Source organism: Falco rusticolus, chromosome 5 (genome assembly GCF_015220075.1).
Source record: "Falco rusticolus isolate bFalRus1 chromosome 5, bFalRus1.pri, whole genome shotgun sequence".
In the NCBI taxonomy this organism is placed as follows: domain Eukaryota; kingdom Metazoa; phylum Chordata; class Aves; order Falconiformes; family Falconidae; genus Falco; species Falco rusticolus.
In genome coordinates this window covers 83,770,939-83,792,172 of record NC_051191.1, presented here as the reverse complement: position 1 = coordinate 83,792,172, position 21,234 = coordinate 83,770,939, and the positions used below count along the sequence as shown (strand labels likewise).

Sequence of the window (21,234 nt, the reverse complement as noted above, 5' to 3'; positions counted from 1 at the left end):
GGATCTGATGAGCATTTACGGTTGGGTGTACTCATCTGAGAGAACCATGACAGCTCAGGTGGATTTTGGGGTGTAAGGTCTGCCCTCCCACCCTCACAGTTCCCTGATACATCTTGATTCCGATCTCATTTGTTTTCCACTTCTGGCATCTGCTGCTCACAAACACTGCTTAGCCCCATACCCACCTTTTAATCCCTCACTTCTGTTAAGATCTACTCAGACGCAAATAACACAATCCATAACTATCACTGCAGCAGGTGCGGCTTCTCCTTGCACTGCTGACTGGCCTACGCAACAGATTCAACCTGGAAAAAGGTAGCCAGGACCCACTGCTTCAGCTGCATTCTTTGAATCTTATCCCTCAAAGGGTTATCTCACAGCTGTACCATGTGTCCCCTGGATCTGCACCACATGCCATGACTGTTCAAGTTCAAAACTGTGAAGACTACTGATGGACAGTCCCCTGAAGGTTGTCCTGCCTCTGCTATAAAGAATACATAAAGAACTTACTGCTGCTTAAACGCACAGGTTCCTATCTCACAGTCCTGCTCCATGCCAGTGACAGGAGAAGGGATGTTAGCTGGATGTTAGATGGAGAGACCACTTACATAGTAACATAGGGCCTGAATCATGAAGATCCTGGCAGAGCAACCCCATGTCTCTGGAGTCTTTTGAAGATCTTACAAGATCTCTTTAGCAGCTTACCTGTGGATAGCCCAGTAGGGTGGATTTCTAGCCTACTTGTGGACATAAGATGGTGAGGTGGGTTAACCCTGGCAGGCTGCTAAGCACCACACAGCTGCTTGCTCTCCCCTCTCCCTGCCCCATGGGATGGAGGAGAGAATCACAAGGGCAAAAGTGAGAAAACTCATGCATCAAGATAAAGACAGTTTAATGAGTGAAGGGGAAAAAAAGAGAAGACATCCCAAATGATGCAGAGGCAGTCATTCACCACCAGCAGACTGATGACCAGCCAGTGACCAAGCAACAGCAACTTCAGAAAAAATCTCCCTGAGTTTTATTGTTGAGCATATGGTGAGGTGACATGAAAGATCCCTATGGTCAGTTGCCCCAGCTGTGCTCCCTCCCAACACCTTGCTCATCCCCAGCCTACCCACTTGGGAGCAAAGTCAGAAACAGAGAAAGCCTTGACACCGTGCAAGTGCTGATCAGCAATAGCTAAAAGTTGGTGTGTTATCAACACTCTTTGGTCACCAGGCTAAACCACAGCACCATACAGGCTGCTGTGAAGAAAATTGACTCCATCCTTGATGGTGCCCAACAGTTCTAATGCCTCGTTCTGGGGGACATTTTCTACTTTTGGTGGAGGTTCTACCTCTGTTGTGGTTTAACCCCAGACAGCAACTAAACACCACGCAGTCACTCACTCGTTACCCCCAACAGTGGGATGGGAGAGAGGATCAAAAGAGTGAAAGTGAGGAAACTCATGGATTGAGATGTCGCGACAGAGGGAAGACACAGTCACTCAATATGAGTGATCAGCAGACTTCGTTTATTGTCCCTTACAGTCACCTTTTATGCCTTGTTATAATCAGCTCATACATATTACAAAAGTTAAGCTCATTATTGGTTAGTTGCCTAACTACCAAGCCCGCCCCTAGTTTCTCTTCTGTAGTTATCTGTTCCCACCTGCAACATTCTTTTCCCACCACAATCTTCCTGTTATTGTGTAACTTTTGCTTTACTTCAGATAAGCTGAGAGCGATGTGCATTTTTGTCCAGCCAGCTGGACTATGTCTATGTGAACTTTTTCAGCTAGCCAGTTATCCACATTGAGATAGATAGGTTAATAGGTAAAACAAAAGCCCCACATGCAAGCAAAGCAAAACAGGGAAATCATTTGCTACTTCCCATGGGCAGGCAGGTGTTCAGCCATCCCCAGGAAAGCCGGGCTCCATCACATTTAATGGTTACTTGGGAAGACAAACGCCATAACGCCCAGCGTCTCTCCCCTTCCTTCTTCTTCCCCCAGTTTATATACTCAGCATGGTGTCATATGGTATGGAATATCCCTTTGGCTAGTTCAGGTCAGCCATCCTGGCCATGTCCCCTCCCAATTTCCCGTGCCCCTCCAGTCTTCTTGCTGACAAGACCCAAGAAACTGAAAAGTCCTTGATTGATAATGATAAACATCATCCAGCAACAACTGGATATATATATATATAATATATATAAAAATATCAGCGTGTCATCAACATTGTTCTCACACCAAATCCAAACCACAGCACTGCACCAGCTACTAAGAAGAAATGTAACTCTCTCCCAGTTGAAACTAGGACAACCTCCCATGGGAGCTACAGATTACAGGTGAATTCTGGGGAGAGCTTAACCATATGGCTGCCATTGAGCAATAGCTCAGTGCTGAAAGTTCCTGGAGCTACTCTGAACACTCTCTCCAGTACAAGTAATAGAAAAGGAACAGATGAATCATTGCTTTCTCTCAAGTGAAGGCCACCAGGTTTTGTTGTTCCCCTTGCTATTTAAAACCATGCCAGTTGTGTGATGACTGTATGCCAGACTCAGCCTCTCAAAAGGAGTATGGACACTCGGATGTCCACTGGGTTTGGGATATTTATTGTTCTGCCAAGTGCTTTGGCAGCACATACATTGAAGCGAAGAGGTAGAAATGTGGCAAAACCAGAAAGATAAAAATACAGCACTTCTGTGATGCAAAGTAGTGTGAGATGGCTGTAGAAAGACTGCTCAGAGTAGAAAATCATATTCCAAAATACAGATACGGTCACTTGCAGCTTTTCTTTTTTTCACACTGACTCCCCATGAAATATATTTGATCCGCTTCTCTGATTTATATAGCCTCACCAATTAATATGAAAAAATTAGATTACAAGGATATTAGGATGTTTTGTTTAGCTAAGAAAAATTATTACTGAGGTAAGCACACAGGTAAGTCCTTACCACTAACTACCTGTTCTCCACCTTGCCTGGGTCAGGGCTCAGCCCACACACCCTCGTGGCTGGCTGCCATTCCACTTCATTGTTCAGAGTCAGACTCATAAAGCTCACCCAGCATTAGCAGGGCTTCATCAGTTATCTTACCTCTTACGTTTCAGTTTTCACATATGGAAACTGAACGAGAGTCTCAGTGAAGTATGATGCAGCTGTGTAACCTGCAGAGGAAAGGAAAGTAGAAGTATGAGGAGAGATAAAAAGGCCATGGGTGGGTGTGCTTATGGGTCAGAGTTGTAAACTCATATGCTGCTAAGGATGTGTATCTCTGTATCTACAACTTGTTTTTATATGCATTATTGCATTATTATGCATACACAAATATGTAAATATCTGTGTGAGTGTGTACTTGTACATATATATTCATAGACACACAGAGACACATTTTAGCTCTTTTTAAAATTTAAAGTTCACAGAGTAAACCTCCAAAGGCTCTGAGTGGGTTTTTTTTCCCCCATAAAAATGTAGATATCTACTGAGACAACTCCATTAAATCCAAACAAACATACAGTGGATTTTCCTTTCACTGTCAAATACCCCCGCAGCAGAACACTTGAACACAAAATTTACCATTACAAATTAAGTCCAGGAGCCAGTTTGTAAGCGGAGACTGAGATCTAAGCCTCTGTGGCATGAGCCCCAAGCTTTTAGTCACATCTAAGTTTTGCCTTCCCCCTTGTTTCCAGACTCCCACCAGGTGATTCTCACCTCTTTCCAGTAGATCATTCAGCCAGAGAATAGAAAGCTCAGTACCTGTAAAATCCTCAGACATGTGCAAATTAGGATTATGGCTGATATAAACCTTGTCACTTTTTGTCTTCTATGGTGTCTGATTTAACTTCCCTTCTTCTGGGCTTCTCTTTCTTCTCTCTAACCTGCCTGTCTTTCCTAATTTCTTCCACATGTTTCTGTTTCTATAAGTTCTGTCTCAGTTCAAATTTGTGTTTTATGCTGAGTAAAATTGTTCAGTGTGACGCTGGGGTTGGCATGACCAGATGTACCTCCTGGGTTCCGAATGTCAGATAAACCAAAAGACATTTGAGAAAAATTGCAAAAGACGTGCCTGCTCTCTCAAGACAAAGCTGGCTCAGTGAGGTCAGTTAAGGGGTGGCACATCCAGTAGATGCCACTACTGTAATACTGTCATGCATGTATGCATGCATATATATCATGCAAATATGACATGCATATGTAATAATACATGTCATGCAGGGCTGTTATTCCCAGGAGATATCTGTATTGAGCTAGCTCCCTGTTGCTCTGTCCACCTCTCTCTCACCTAGTGTATGTCCTGGAGTCCCTCTGCAAAGTGTTCTGAAGAAACTGTGAATCTGGTCATCTGTATACAGCATGGCTCTACTACCACCAAAAGGAATATTATTTTGAAGGTCTAAGGAACTTGGTGGCTAAAAGACTTATGAGTGAGTGTATGTTCACCCACCGTTCTGTGAGCCCTTTGCTGTGTATGTTCCTCTAAAATGCATTTATGCTCAGGAGGTATGCATATGAGGGTGGTGGTTATTTCAAAAAAATATCCATTTGTTGGAGTGGATGAAATATATTCAGATGTTACCAACAGCTCAGCATTACAAACCACCTTCACATTTATCTCTAATATTATCTTAAGCAACTTCTGTAAGGGGAGATAACTGACAGTGTCACTGAAAATGGGAATAAGAAAACTCCTTAACACCAATATAGAATTAAGAAGCAGGCATTCCTTTATTGCATTGGATACACGGGGGCTCACTCCACCTGACCTGCATGCCATATGTTTCATTCATGCAAAATTCTGTAGTCCACACATATGTTTATGCATTATATTTCTCAGAAAAATCATACATACTCATTCAGTAGGTGGTACTATGTTGAATAAATGTCACGCATGCTCCTTACAGGTACTTTAGAGTCTTCTAAGAGGTCTCAAACAATAGTTGACCCTATAGTTACAGCTGACTGCACACTGAACCTCAATTTACTTCCCTTACGTGGAGAGTCTAAGTTTGTTTCAATAGTTACCTATACAACAGTCTCCTCATCTACCACAAGTTTTAGATGACTCTTTCCCTTTTGCCATAAAATTACACAACTAAAGTTGGTTAGCAATCTCTCCATAGTGATTAAAGAAAAAACAACATAGTTGCAAAGCTAAACTAAATTATACTACATCGTAAGAACAGGAGGAAAAAAAGAAGAAAATATTTTGGTCACACTGAGTAATATGAGGTCCAACACATATATGTGACCCTTGCTACGGACATGTAGCAACCTAAAGGCATACTGGGTTACTGCTGTTTGCTCATAAAGGCCAAGAAAATTTTCCCACCCAGATATACCACCCTTCTGGAGGTTATCATCATCCTCTGAAGTCTGGTCCCCATAGACGGGCTGTACAAGTTCTAGAAGCATGAAAATTCATTTGTGAGGTAACCTTGTCTTCCTGATTTTGTTAGGGTTAAACCAGCTGCCAGATTTGAGAGGGATTCCTCTCCTCATATTAGGCTAGGAGGAACAACAGAATGGCATTTCTTTTTTTTTTTTTTTTTCCCCCCCCTTTCCATTTTCCAGCCATCTCATAGAGCATATTCAACTTCCTGGAAACACCTGGAAGTGTTGCACTGCAAGTTCCCTGCTTCTGCTTTGACTGATTTTTTGTGTCTCTGCTTTCTGTGGCTCATGGCTGATTTTATACCAGGAACTACTGCTACTGAGTACTGCTGCTAATCAAGCCATTTGTTGCAGCTCAGACTAAGCATCTCAAAGCTTAATTTACAATTGCATGTTTGTATATATCTGCTGCGAAGAGACGGAAATGAAGAGAATACTTTAGTGTTGATGCGTTTCTGGCCTTACTGAGTATCATGTCCATGAACTCCAAAACACATTGGTAAAACATTTTTTTGTTTCAAGAAGCCTCTGAGTGAGTTGATCCCATTCACTTTTCCTCAGATATGAACTAATGCAACAGCTAGGGAACAATTCTGTGGGGTGAAGTCAGCGGTGACCTTGCAGCAGCAGAGGCCCTGAAGGCAGATCCTGTGCTGGCACTGCGCTGCCAGATAGCCATGGCTCCTCCTTCACCGAGTCCTGCCAGTGCCCGAATTCCTCCTGCGCCTGTACTCCACTGTTCGTGTTCACTTCTGTTTGCTTTGCCCTTGCAGGGAACTGAATATTTTTTGACAATGCAATACTGAGGGCTGGCCGCAGAGGGTACAAATAAATCTCTCTCCTGGCTTCACAGTCCCAAGCCAGACTTGGCACTGAGGAAGGCAACGGCTTTGTTCTCAGGGAGCGTGCATTACTGGATGGTGGCTCACCAGGGATCTATTTCTGCAGCTTGCATCAAGCCACAAAATATTTGTGTCACAAAACCAGGGGGAATTCTGACAGAAACTGACTTAGCACAGCCATTTCTAGCTAAGCCGTGCGAAGAATTCTTTTGTAATCCTTTTGTTCTGCAAGCCAGTTTGGGGTGTGTCAGCCAGAGGAAAGCTTCTCACTAGCAACTAGCATAGCATTGTTTCACTCGTTTTTCAGGTGAAATGGGAAATAATTTTTGCTGCACCTTGTGTGAGTTACAGAATGGATCACAGGAAGGTGAGGCCCAGTGCACAATGTTGAGCAGATTTCTCAGGACATTGGAAAAAGTCTGTTCCTTTTACACCAGTGAACTGCACTGCCATGACTAATAGCTTCTGCAGATACTCACATGCTGGTTCAGGTCCTGGTTCCAAGGCGTCCACATGAGTACAGAGCTCTTCTCTGTTGTGAAGTTTCATAAATATCTGGGTGTTCCCCCACAATAAGCTATCCACCACCATAGTTCTCCTGGAGGCTGGGCAGCTTGCTTCGAGTTAGCTTGAGCATCTCCCCAGTCGCTGCCCACAGCTGTAAATGTGCCTTCACACACATTGAGGATCTTCCTTGCTTGAGGTTCAAGGGTGCACGAGTGGTCCTTGGAACTCCACAGAATGGTCCCATGAAGGGAAATGGCAGTAACCGTCACCACCTGCTGGAGATCCATAAAAGCACAAGCCTTTGCAGATGACGTCTGTTTCCCACTCCACCTGGTTCTGCTCAACTTTCTGATGATATATCTAAGTGCCAGAAAAGTTGTCTGCCACGCCACAGCTATGTGACTTAATGCCATTTGTGTAGATGCTCTTTCTCTCTTGGTGCATTGGGGTGACCAGAGAAGAGTTACTTTTCTGCTCGGGGGCTAGCGGTAATAAAGAATTACAATTCCAGTCCTGCACTGCAAAAAAGACAGCTCATCAAATAACTCCAGCTTCTAGCAGGCAACTTTATCTACATCCCCAGACCCACTCTTTTGCAGTCTTTTTTTTTTTTTTTCCAGGATCTTACTTTCTGTTTCACTCAGTGGGATAGTTCATTTGCGTAAAAGCAAGTCACCATGAGGAAATATTCGGCTGAGCAACATTACTGACACCCGGATTTCAGTCTTTGGGAATAGAAACCGAAACAAACATACGACCAATAAAGGCGCATCCATCATCCAAGAGGTGGCAGATTGAGAATTACCCATGGCTGCTGTCACTGACAGAGGTAAGTACATGTGTGTGAAAAGCTGGTCTATTTCTCCATGTTCAGTGTAGCTATTTACTGTAGTTATATCTAAGGAACAGGTGGGTACAGACAAATGTGTGTGTTGGCACGTGAAGGTACACAGGAGACACTTTGTGTGGATTTGTGGGTGTTATCTGTTTGAATGCATTACTCTACCTTGAGTCTTAGGTTCAGCTTCAAAATATTGATGTTAACCCTGATGTGACATTAGGCAGGAAGAGTTCAAAAGCCAAAAGACCTCTTGATGTGGAAAGAGATCTCAAAGGCAATTAAGAATGGAGTAAATTAGTTGGCTTATCTTTTCACTTATTTTGTTTTTAATGCAATAAAAAACTAGAAAATGCCTTTTAAACTATCAGTGCAATAAGGTTGTGCAAGGAGCTGATCAGGTCTCTGTTGATGTGGAAGACTATTTTATTCCTGCTGAAATGTAATTTCACTGGGTATATTTCAAAAGTCCTCATTTGAAGGGCCAAGAGCTATGGAAAAGTGCCTTTAGTATTTAATTCTAAGCAAATTAATTATTTTCTTCAACAAAACGAGTGTTCTCAGTTCCTTAAGTTTGCCATGGATGGACTTTTACAAAAGAAATAACTAGCTTTGATCATCTGCAATTGTTTTCATCTAGAAACTTCAGCTGGGAAGGTATGAAGGAGTCATAGGGTCAAGCTTCTTTGCCACTATGAGAGATACAGTGTGTATAATTAGACAGGTCTCTGATGCCACCCCACAGGTATTTGTTAGAAATCACCCTCCTTTCTGCACTGGTATTTTTTCCTTGCCACTGATAAAACCTCTATCAGCTTTTGAAACAGTTTCATACTAAGAAAAGGAGGAACCCTTGGCTGTGAAAATGTTTTTGTCTAGATTGACATTAGGAGTACCAACAGGAAAATAGCTAAAGTTTTGCCTAGTAGAAGTGTTTGGAAGATACAAAGGGAGAAGATATTTGACTCTGCTCTTCAATTAGTCAGGGAAAAGCAGACACGGTACTGCTGAAACCAGTGAAGTTAAACTTGAGTGAGATCACAATCAACTCTAATGTGTTAAATTGAGCAAGGGTTCATGTACAGCATAGCTTAAACAACCGTGAGTTCCCAGGTAGAACTCCACCATTCCTGCATCCCAGAGTGGCTATCCTACTGTGCAGGGAGTGTATAGACTGAAAGTGCCCGGGACAGAAGGTGCAGAGGAAATTTTGTTTTCTGATCTACTATCCCAAGTGATTCACAAATCTTTTCTTTATAGATCCTGCACCCAGAAGGAACAACCAAGGGTAAGACTTACAGCTCTATCACCATGTGCTGCCTGGGACCAATAGCAATTTCTAGAGACAGGCAAAGCTAAGAAGCCTTGTGCTTTCTTTTCCTCTTACCATCCTGTTCCCTGATCGTCCTTTCCAGTTATCTTACTACTTTGACCAGTTCTGATCTGAGAGTGGTGATGGGATTGCTTACACTCCCAACATCTTGCAAGGAGGTGCTGTGGGTTAGATCATTAGACTGCAGTTCTCCAAGCTGCTCATTTGTGATGGGAAAGGCTGAGAATGGGAGGTTTGGCTGATGTTGAGAGTTGCACAATGTGACCAAACATCACTGAAGTGTTGGGATGATTGCACTGCTAGTACTTTTGTCACAGGTGGAAGATACAGCCAAATGACTTCAAAAGAAATTATTTGCCTGATCACCATCCAGAAGTGGTCTACCTGCTGTATGAAATCAGGTGGAGGAGAGGTACCATCTGGAGGAACTGGTGCTCAAACAATTCTAGCCAACATGCTGAAGTCAACTTCTTGGAAAATTGTTTCAAGGCCACGCCATCAGTTTCTTGCTCCATCACCTGGGTCCTATCTACTACGCCCTGTGGGAAATGCTCCAAAAGAATTCTGGACTTCCTGAGGGTACATCCCAATGTGACCTTGGAAATATATGCAGCCAAGCTGTTCAAGCACCTGGATATCCGTAACCGGCAAGGTCTCAGGAACCTGGCACTGACAGGAGTCGCTATACGTATCATGAATCTTGCAGGTAACTCAACTACTCTTTGGCTTTGTCTAGGTTGGATGGAAAGTTCTGGGATTATGTGCACTCTCAAGCAGTTGTGCTTTGTAATAGCAGTGATGGCTGGCATTGGAGAGGACTAGAGAGTGCAAAAATGCCACTCTCCTCTGCCTTATTTCTTCCCCAGTCCCATACAGCAGCAGGACCAGCATGGTCATTTCCTCTTGCCAAATCTGAACAAGGACAGTTATGTCTTTCTTTAGCCATCCATGCCTTCTTTATGTACAGTGAAAAAGCCTGCCCATAAGATAGAGATAGAACCCATCCCTCTTAGCATATATATGCAAATCAGCTTGCCAGCTGCAGCAAGTAAGCGGTTTCCCTTGATAGCTGGAGAAAAGAAGGAGACGTATCTAAAAGAGACTTTCAGATGATGCATCACAGATTACATGTCTTCCATGTATGTCTTTTTGTATGTGCATCTTCCTTGCCTGTCAATGTTTGGCTATAAAAATAGTCCAGACAAGTAGCTACAGAAAGTAATGAACATTTGAAGAGATTTTTCTCACATATCTGCCTGGGTACTTACTACTGGAGTGTGCGGCTACAAAACCTACCATGTCAAATGTGAACTTAAGGGACATTGCTTATCTTGGGGAATCTGTCTCTGGGATTACACCACCAGAGCACTAACAGGAGCTCCGGCCATCCTATCAACACTAAGATCAATATGAACTGCTAAATGTTAGGGTGTTCACTCCAGGTTTTCCTTGATCATTGAGATAAGTCAGACAGATTCATGATTGAAGCAAGAAGTTTATTGTCTTACCCAAAGCTTCTGTGATCAAGTGCAAGTCTGCCAAAAGACATGCCTGAGCAGCCCTGATTGCATGTGCCACTTCCCTTCCCAGTCCCTACCAGCGAAGCAGCCTGCCACTCACTGATTACTTCTCCCTTGGCCAATGTGCTCTGGCTTTATGTCCTGGTGTGCTATCTGTGACACGGGTTGCCCAAGCCTCTGTAGTAATCTCTCTCACTCCGGCAATTCTCCTTTTTCGACCTATTGCTATTTGTAGAGTTTTGGTTCCTCTTTCCACTAACTTATTTGTGTAGTTGCAAGTCATCATTGCTCCCTTGTGTGAATACCCTCAGATTAATATCTTCATTTAGCATTGTTTTACTGAGAAAAAAGTGACTCGCTAAAATATTCATGCAGAAAGAAATGGGCATGTCTTTCATCAGGAGTGACTGAGTATCTCTCTTCTCAGACTACAGTTACTGCTGGAAAACATTTGTTGCACACGAACATGGACAAGGTGATTATTGGCCCTTGAGCTTCGCTTCATACATCTTTCTGAATTCAACAGAGCTGTCTCATATCCTTTTGGTTAGTAGGCACTTGAATAAAATGCTGAGAGTGAAAAGTAATGCAAAATCCTAGGAAAAAGAGGTTTGGCGGGTCCTGGTAATGGTGTGGGCAGAAACAATAGTATGAAAAACAAGCGTGGGCTTGATGCTGCATGAACAGAGGGCCAAGTGGGCAAGAGATTGCCAAGGGGCTATGCTGTTGTTACATTGTGCTTTTGTGGCCAGGAGTAGAGAAGAGATTAAGCAATACTAAAAGCAATACATACTCTCAGCATTTTTTACAAAGGAAAGGGTAAATAATTTTAAGCCTTTACATGGATCAGCCACAAGTTCATTAGCTTGCAGCTTACCGGAGCTATTCAATCCCGAAAGCTCCTTCAGCTGTGTAAACATGATTCAAGTACACTCCTTTTGCCTCCCAAGACAGGGCCACTGATTTAAGTTCTGAGCAAGTTCAAAAGCCTGGATGGGTGGATTCCCTTTCAGGATCAAAGCTTACGCGTAAGAGTATTGTGTAATAGATCTGCATTCCCCATTTCTTGCAATCCATACAACTGCAGAAGTTACTTGTATGGTCTGATATCCTACTATATAGGAAAGAGAAGGTGGTCTACTGAACAGGAGAGAAGACTAGGACTGGAGTTAACTTGCTGGCTCAGTCACCCTTTGTGGGGCAAGCAAGTTCTTGCTTGGACTGGTCCCAATATGTAGCACTGGGGCTAGTGGAATGGACCACTGGAGACAGAGGAAGGAATGCACAGAACTACATAATACAGGCAGGAGCTTAAAGCCTAGAAGAAGAAAAACTAAGCTGTTTGTAGGATGCTATGAATGCCTTGTTCTATTTCTGATGAGGAAAAGGTATACGCTTCATATACTTCATTTTAGTTCTATCCATCCCAAACTTTATGTAGGTCTTTTAATACCTCAGGAACTGACCTTTCTAATTCTGTCTAAGACATTCAGGTGAAGGATGCACAGTCAGTGGCATCATCCAATCAGCTGATCTAAGTAGTTAATGCAATGTAACTGTTTAGGAGACATTTTTCCCTTGGCTTTCAGCCTTCCTGAGTACCCTAATGTCTGAGATGATTAAATAATTTAGCAGCTGATGCACAATTAAATGCAGAGTGTGATGCTTAGCAGGGAGCTGAACAGAGCTGTCTGCTAAATGCTTGTGAGTACTGACAAACTCCAGCTGACTCAGCACAGTTCCCTGGGCAGCGGTACAAGGCGAATATGCCCTTCAGTTCTTGGTTTTAAAAAGCCAGCTAACAAATGACCTGTCCCTCCCTGTGCCCTGGCAACCCCGTGGGATTACTGCAGAATGCTGGTGGCTAGGAAGCTGGCACCGGGACACTCATGCTGGTAGTCAGGCACTTGCTCCATGACTTTGCTGTCTCAGCCAAACTCAAGCCACCACTAAAATGAAGTTGAGTAAGGCGCATTATCAGTAGTTCTGACCAACCACCGATCCTCCGTAGAAGGAATGGGAAGGAGTAGGTGCTCAGCCCTTGTGAACACCCAGCCCCATTGTACTAATTATGCAGAGGTGTGATGAGGAGAGTGTGTCCCAGCAACATGCTTCAGAGAAATACACACCGTTATTTCAAGTCCTGGCCTCCCTGGTATAAGACGCTGAGGAACCAGAGAGGGTTTGGTGGAGTGCCACTGCAATAGGGGGCTGGAGCACTTGCCCTGCTGAGGGAACCAGCTGGTTTAGACCTAAAGAAAAGAAGGATAAGTGGGATCTAACTGCGGTTTTCCACTACATAAAGGCAGTGAAGACAAAGCCGGACTCTCCTCAAAGCTGAACAGAGAGAAAATGAGGCAATAGGCACAAGCTGCAACAAGGGAAATTCCAACTGGGCAGAAAGAGAAAGTCTCCCCTGACAGCAGTGCTGTACTGCAACGGGTGCCCACAGAGGCTGTCAGACCATCCCTGGACACACTGAGAACTTCCCTCTGAGCTACCAGATCTAGCATTGGAGTTATCCACACCACAAACGTGTTGTTCGTTGGACTAGACACCTCTAGAAGGTCTTTCTAACCCCCGAAATTCTGCCTTCCCACAGGATCTAGCTCCACTTCCCCTGCGTTCAGCTATGCAACTGCCGCCTTTTAAATGCTCCTGTTTCTGAGTGGTCTGTCTTTCTAGGAGGGGTTTACATGGCACAGTAAATTCTGAGGTGCTACGCTGTTGTCTGGAAAGCTGTGCCCAAAGGGACATTACCTAACATGCTGAAGATAGGTCAGAGCCTTCTCTGATGTATTTTCAAACTCTGGATTATACTGAAGAGACAAGTTAAGTTTTTGGCATCTAATTTTTAATGCTTGCATTCTTTCCTCCTGCTAGGGGCTTCCGCCATTGCCAGGGAACTGAATACTAACAAGCATCAGCAGCATGCTTTCAAGCTTACTCTGTGCATCAAACCGTTATTTTCAAGACTGGAAAAGCCATTCCCTAGCAGTTTTTTCTGCAACAGCCTTGAACGATGAGCTTCATCCTGCCACTAGAGAAGGCTTTTACCACTGGCTAGGCATTGCTAAGTATTGGACACAGCAGAAGGAGCACATGAGAAGCCATCAGGAAGTGTGGATGATGCAGTCAGGCAGCCAGGACATAGTGCTCTGGGTCTTTACAAGGTTTCCCAAGAGTCCAGTGGGGATGGAGACCATGCCCCAGGACCAGGCCTTTAATGTCTGCTGATTCTGCAATTAGATTCTCTGAGTACCTTCGTGAGAGGCCAGTGAGTAACACTTTTCATGCTCTGATTTGTTCCAAAGAAGGAAGTGGAGCAATGTATTCTGCTTTTGAGAATTTTTTATGAAGATCACTTTTATGGCTATGTGTGTATGTTTCAAAAAATACTTTATGCTATTACAGTACTTATGTAATATTATAATATTACTGCTTTTATTACAATATAATACAATTATGTTGCTAAGGATTATATTGCTTCATTTTAAGGTTTTATTCTCCCTATTTTTTATGACTGTAGAAACAACAGAATAAAAGGGAAAATGTCAACTTTGTGAAAACTTTGCTTTTCTTGTTCTGTTCCTCGGCACATACCCTTCCCATGTAATTCCACACTCTGGAGTCCTAGCTGTTCATTGCAACCTGGGGAACGCAGCAAAAAGTCTCTGCTTTTCCAGCTGGAAACACTGAGTGGAATGGTGAGGTAAGAGGTATTGAAAGCTCTGAGCTCTCTCTACAGGCAGAAGGCAAAAAGAAGATACAGGTGTGCTGGGCCTCGCAGCAGTTTTCAGTTTGCACTGCAAATAATGCAAAACATCTGAATGAATCATGTTGGGAGCTCCATGTTTCACGATTCTCAACCGCTCCAAGCAGGAGGCCCATTGTGTGATCCCACCGGAGAATGTGCCGCTACCGGGATCTGCAACATGCAGGCACAAATGATTATTTGAAGAATAAGGCAGGGGCTGGTAGGAACCTTGCCTATCTCTTCTAGCTGATTAAGGCTTATGGCATCCTTTGGCCATGTCAGTCTCCGGATGTTTAGCAGACAATCAAGACAGCCAGAAAAGTTGCAAGCTGAGGAAGCAGCTCCAGCTCCTGCTGTCTAAGAGAGTACCTAAAGCTGAGTGCAGCTGGCTGGTGAGTGTTTCCTACATTAACCAGATAAAATTACTCCAAGCAATGTATAGCATGACTAAAGTTTTTTTCCCCCTGTCCAGGACCTCAGGCTGGATATCATATGCTTTCTTTCTGGCCATTTTAGTGTTAAGTCTTTATTTCCTTAAGGAGAAATCAAATCACTTGATCAACATGCAGCTGAGTACACCAAGGTCCATAATCATTCCGCAACGTAACTTGTAAATTACTGGTCTGCTGTGGAACGTGGCAGCTCGATTTGAGCCTAATCAACATATATATATCTACAAACACCTTCCTTTGTGTCTTACTTTGAAACTTCATTATGCCACAGAAGTTAGCTGAATTCCATCTGAGAATCTACAAAGTACAACAGCACAAAGCTATACAACAATATGTAGTATCCATGGCCAGTACAAAATGGAAGCTCTTACATTTTAAGAAAATCTGCAAGACCTGAAGACCAATCTGTGTCTCTTGCCAGAAATACTTAAACATCATAGAATCTTGCTCACAGCTTAGCATAGCACCAAGCAGGCTTTACCCGTAGCAGTGTGGAAATTACTGACACATTGCTAGTTCACATGAAATAACCAAAAAATGCTGGCAGGTGCCACTATGTTTCTGTACTTTAAAATTAATATGCAGTCAGACTTTGACTTTGGAAAGGATGGAGCAAATGGGTATATCTCTGGTTCACCCCTCTTGTCTGGACTCACTTGTACTGGGGTAGGGCCACGGGACCTTGATCACACTCCAGCTGGAATTGTTCAAGCATCCATAAAATGCTGTTCCTGCTTTCAGCTATCTCCAAGAACCTGCTTCATTTCCTTTCTCAGAATAGCAATGTAGCTGCTTATGCTTCAGAAAGGGCTACTGAATACTCAGAAACCGCATTTGGCCTAGGAAGAGCTGAAGAGAGCTGGGGCCTGTGATTGTGTCAGATGAGAAGTATTGCACCTTCTCACTTTGTTCTTCTCTTCCCTAGTATTTCTCTTTCAGGAACCCATTGCTGCTGTGTTTCTCTTTTGGGACCCGTAGCAAGACTGACTAGCTCTTCTACAAAGGAGGAACAAACAAACAAAAAGTTGGACAGAAAACCGCATAAATACAGGGGACAGCAAATTAAAACATTTGTTTGGGAAGCAAGAGTCAGAAAGTTAATACTGTAAATATAGGGAGGTGAAAAAGGACATAAACCAGCAAGCACAGCCCTGTGCAGACACCCACTGCAGCAATCCTAGCCCATTAGGCAAGAACTTTACAGCGGTGACGGTCCTGTAATGTGTAGGGCTATCTCAAAGGGAGCAAGAGGACACCTGATAAAGCAGAAATGATGAACGAGGCAGTGTGAGAGATGGTGACGTACTCACAGTGGAGCCTTGACTCTGAAGTGAACACTTCAGTCACAGGTTGCTGCCTCCACCTTCCCCGTCACACCTCCTCCTGGGGACAGTCTCTTGCTACAGCTGCACACCGGGGCATAATGAAGCAGAGGTCTCTGGCATCCCCATCCCTGTTGTGGGTCACAGTTCTGCTACTGCTGGTGTCAGCTCTGGGCATCACCAAGTCATTCAGCTGCACAGAAGTGCCTGGATTAACTGAAGTGCGCACACTCACCTTTATGAGTCAGCCGGTGTGTATGATTCTTCACGGAAGGCTCAGCCCTTTCCCACTGAAGGCAGGAGGACAAACTTTCCTCTGGTCCTTTTGGAAGCATGCCAGTTCCAAGACAGCCCAGTGAAGTTTTTTACACCAGTTTCAGCGGCCAGAGTGAACCTGTAATCTACTGTATCCCTGCTGTGCCCTTACTGGTGTGTTAGGCTGTGGAGGTGAATCTACCACACTGCTAGGCTATAGAGGTAACCGCAGAACAGCGGGTCTGCTCTCACCCCCTTCTGTCCCTCTGGACTGGTAAAAACACTGTTCCAGCTTGTAGAGTAGGATAGTTCTTAACTGTGATTTAATAACAAGATTATAACGTGGAGACATCAACATCCTCCCTGCCCTGGAACTTGGGTGCACTCGCCCGTGTGAGGAGACGGGCCCCTTCTAGGCAGGAAGGTGACCTCTGTCAGCATTAGCCCTGCACCTTTGACAGTCACATCAGTCCTTCCACTGGTCTGCTTCACAATAATAACGACAACAGCAGCAACAGCAATGGTCTTTCAGCTGTATCTGGTGTTGGTTTGGAAGCCTGAAGGGAAACCTGCCTATGACAAAAGTCATAGGTTTAAAAGCCAAAGGCAGCCTTCAAATTACTTACCACAGTTTGGTGCCTACCCTTTTGCTCTGACCCCGGCTCTTGCAGCAACCTGCTTTCTCCTTCCCCTTCTGAGACTCTGCTTATCACTGCTGGCATTGTCAGAACAGTCTCTTCGGTGCCAAACCCCTCCACGTTTCTTCTGCAAACCAAATCTGATTTCCATCACTGCAAATATTTAATACATATGTGATTAAATAATGAAATTTCTGCTCATAGAAACACCAAAGGGTCAGCACCAGGGAGGGGAGAAAAAATGACTCGAGCTAGAGGACAATGTTGGACATGAATACATCTAGGCTAAAAACTCCTAAAGGGGCAAGTAGCAGGGCACTGGACTCTAAGACCCTGAAGCTCCTTTCTGTCCTGGTTTCCAAGTACCAGCATGAGGGAGAGAGAGCAAGTGGGGGAAGGAGAAGGCAGGGGGGTGTGGGGAAGCATGACGTGCTTTGAAAATCCCCCTTGTATTTGCAAGGGCCTGGAGTGTGTCTTTGCATTGTTTAATGGTAATCTGTTTCTTATTATTGCAATGTGATGTCCAAGGATGCTGTGTACTGACCTGGAGTAATGCTGTGTGCAGCTGTGGGAATGATGTCAGTGTCCTGATCTTCGATGGGTATGTTCTGGGGGTTGCTGAGAGCCGGACTCTGGGAGCTGTTTGCAGCAAGGAACATCCCTTCAGCCAGCATCCTTGTAAAGGGTCCCAGACACCCCCGTGCACCAGGAGATGGCAGCCATGCCCAGTTTTCCACACTGTACCAGTAACCATCCCATTCCCTGTTTATCCTGCTTCCCCCGTTATCAAAAACCAACCCTGAACCTTGCCCTGGTGCAGAGTTGGAGCTTTCACAGAGCAGGGGGGTCTTTGTATCCCAGCCCTGGGTGACAAAGCACACGTCAGTTGCCATAAGACTGGATGTGACCCGAGGGTCCGATTGCTACGCAGGTGGCTGCGTGCAGAGCCGCAGAGGATGATGTTCAGCGAGGACGAAGGAGCTGCCCCCAGCCCATGGGCAGGATGGTTTTCAGTAGCGCCTGTGCCCTAATGAAGGTGTGCTTTCAGTTAACTGTGTGTACAGCTTGAGCGTGCAAAACCCACCCAAAACGTTACACAGCCAGCCACAGGGGCAGGTCTGGCAAAAGCTCGTGTTTGTGCCAGATTTGCTAGGAAATCTTTTGTATCCTGTTGTTCGTTGTGGCTGCAGTCCTTAGGGTGTGAGTAACAAGAGGATGGGGAGGCGGGCACACTCGTGGAAAGCAAGGCTCGGGGCAGCAGCTGCAGCAGCTGTACAGCTATTCAGATGAATCTGTGCCTTGTTCATCGCTGCAAACCATGGGATGTTGGACCAAGTAAGACTGAGGTTTTCAGCTAGCACCATGGGCCCCTGCTCTGGCTGTTCCCCAAGTCCTGGGAGGAAATACCCTTCCAGAAATCACAAGCCCCCATTTCCCACGGCTCAGGCGATGGGGCCTGAGCTATATTTGCCACAGTTCCCTTGAGGGGTTAGCTTTTTCCCAGGTGCATATAAAGGAAGGAGACACCTTGAACAGCCCAGCCACTATCTCAGTAAGGCTGTAAACGTAAGTGGTACTCAGGAGTATATAAGCAGTAGAGAAATGTTCCCTATACACACAGTCTACAAAGCAAGTAAAAAAAATTTAGGCTTAAAAAATAATGTCACCGTATAACAGTCATCCTCCAGGGAGGTACTCTTGGCAGAGACACCTAATGCGTTTGAGGTTGAATTAATTAGTAATGCCAAGTCAAAGAATAGCTTACGATAGCTAGTATTGGTATTTGAGAATGGAAAAAGTACCATTAAAAAGACTCTACAGCAGAAGAGTTAAATTCCTATAGCTAAATCACATAGATTAGCTGAACAGTCCACTCTGAATTCAGTCTGCTTTAGATTCAGAAGAAGCAACGTAGGATGCATTCTGAATGCAGTGCATGTTTCTCATTGCATTTATTCTCCTATTGTATAACGTTACCAGTTGTCCTGTTTCAACAAGTTTTCAACAAGTATCTTCAACTTAATGTTTGTCAACATTTAATCAGAAGCTGGTGTCTCAACTGCTTTTTTAGAAAATGCTACTTTTTCTAGTAGCTCTCCAACAATTTCACTGAGAAGGACAATGATGTTGTACAGGCCAATACCAAAGGTTGCAAGACTGAGACCTTTTTTCCATCTCTGCTTCTCTTCTTGTTTTGTAAAGTATGTTGGGTCAGCACTTCTCTGTCCACTTTGGTCAATTAGGAGTCATGAATGAGAATGACAGGTTTGCAATCAATGACGGAAGCATCTTGAATGACTTTAGCATTTACGTCACAGATTTTTGGTAGTATTTCTGAAGCACCTATTGCCTGAACACTTTATCTGCCTTGATCTTCTGGATGACAGTGTCCACAGCTTCAAAGTTCCAGGTGAAAAGGCTAAAGACAGTTTAATAGGATAGTGCCAGATTTTCTCTCCAGAAATCAGGAAGCATATATGACACGTCAATCCTTTGTGTCAACTTCTACTTCCCTCATCCACATGGTACCAAAATAATGACAAAACCAGATGCTCATTTGTAAGACCTTTATTTATATAAATAATATCCACCATATCAAACAAATATACAACGCCATGCTTGCAAATTAATGCTTTGCAAAGAACTCTCATTGCTGTTCCTGGTTGAAATTCCTCGAGCTGAGAGTGTCTCAGGAGCCTGAAGCTGTAGGAAGCTTGTGACGCACTCAGTTGTGACCTCTCCTAGCAGGAGGAGGCACTGTGGGAGCAGGTCTCTCTGCTGTCCTCCGGCGGCTGGCTTACCACCGGAGGAGGTGTTCTGAGGAGCAACACAGGAGCCTCCAGCCTGTCCAGAAAGCGGAACAGGATGGAGCAGAGAATTCACAGCCATCATGAAGGAAATGACAGAGCACCCTCAGAATGTGGGACAGAAACACTTAGCCTTGGCAAAGCCTCAGGAGGTTAGACTGCAGAGGACGATCCATCTGTAATTTAGGTAGTGGGAAGGTAGTGGTGAGTGGGCATGTACTAGGAACCTGCATCTTCAGCTTGGTAAAGACTGTGTCCCCAAGACGAGGTGCTGATGGTGTCCTCTAGTGGAAACACAGTGACTGCCAGGCAGAAGGATGCTTTGATTTTGCCCCCTATGGAAGATACCTATCTACAGGCTGTAAAGCTTTGCTCATGCCAGCTGTTTTTTCTGGTCAGCTCTCAGTCCAGTCACCAACTAGTCATATTTGGCCATATTATGGGCAATAAAATGCCTGAAAAAACAGAACACTGTGGTATTGGTAAGGTGCCTCCAGCAGAGGACACCTGGCTAGGGAGGGAGTTTGTTGCAGGTCTGATCTAAGAGGAAATGCTCAGTGGATGAAAAGTACTCCAGAAGTGAGAGCTGTGGTGCTCCTCCCTGAGGTGTGTGAAGAAACACATGGTAACTGATCTGGATGTCAACACACCATCTAAAACGCCACAGCCTCAGCCTACACGAATGAGAAATTGAATCTGAGGGACAATGCAATGTGGAAATGAAGTGTGTTTTCCAGTAGATGTACGCTGGAAAGACATTGCAGAGGTGAGGTGCCTTGGTGGTTCCTTTCCTGGCTGGGTGGGATGTCCACGCACTGATCAGTACTGACCCTGAGCTGCCACGGCTCTCATCAGAATTAATAGAGGTTGAGGGGACTTCCTATTTCTGCATTGGAAATATCTTGCTAGACACCCAAAATTGCAGCTCACACTTGAAAATTTTGGCCATCAAATCTTCTGCTTTCATTTTAGCCTTTTATTGTCTAGTTTCAACCTCTCCTAGGTCACGAAACCTGGACCCACAGCTACTGAAGCTTCTTCCTTTCTGGGCAGGAGGCACTACAGGGCCCGGGCCTGCACACAACCCACCTAGAAAACCTGCTGGCTTCAAGGGAAGTTTGCAAGCTGAGCTACCTGGGCTGTCCAGGACTCACTTCAATACTCTCAGTTGAGCTTTCCAATAACCAGCCAATTTTGCTGTTAGGACATAGGCTATACCCCTTAAATAGTGATGGTTTTCAACTTCCTACCCACATCCAGAAGGACAAAGAAACCGTTTCACAGGGGAGGACACAGAGCAGCTCAGTGTAGTGCAGCTCGAGGAGCCAGGAGACACGCTCCCCGACGCCCTCACGAATCCAGTGCGGTGCGTGCAGTGCCAGTGAGAACACACTCGCACAAACGGCTTTGCGGGCCGCCTGCTCCCACCTGGGCAAGGCTAAACCCAGAACTCCATTTAGTGGACCACCTGAATTAGCTCTGCAGGGACTGAGGGAGGGCAAATCGCTCTCTGGCAGTGTCACTGCAGTCCTGGCTATTCCCAGCTAGCAGTGGATGAGGTGTGAGTCTGGGGAATGTGTCTTTAGA

General features: G+C 44.6%; 1 protein-coding gene across 6 annotated transcripts; it reads left to right on the top strand.

Moving 5' to 3' along the window:
- Positions 1-7,371: 7,371 nt before the first annotated feature.
- Positions 7,372-19,326, top strand: LOC119149208 (C->U-editing enzyme APOBEC-1-like). Of its 6 annotated transcripts, XR_005104613.1 has the most exons (6): positions 7,372-7,554; positions 8,824-8,851; positions 9,214-9,602; positions 10,844-10,962; positions 13,019-13,194; positions 13,300-13,390. XR_005104613.1 is itself a non-coding variant. In XM_037390229.1 (5 exons), exons 1-5 carry the CDS (start codon positions 7,533-7,535, stop codon positions 13,440-13,442), a joined length of 630 nt encoding a protein of 209 aa, XP_037246126.1. In that variant the 5' UTR covers positions 7,372-7,532; the 3' UTR covers positions 13,443-17,357. The 6 variants fall into 6 exon arrangements, 5 of the variants coding, with proteins under 5 accessions (XP_037246126.1, XP_037246127.1, XP_037246129.1 ...); XM_037390229.1 differs by lacking the exon at positions 13,019-13,194 and having other exon boundaries at positions 10,844-10,891; positions 13,300-17,357; XM_037390230.1 differs by having other exon boundaries at positions 13,019-13,389.
- The last annotated feature ends 1,908 nt before the right edge of the window (positions 19,327-21,234 follow it).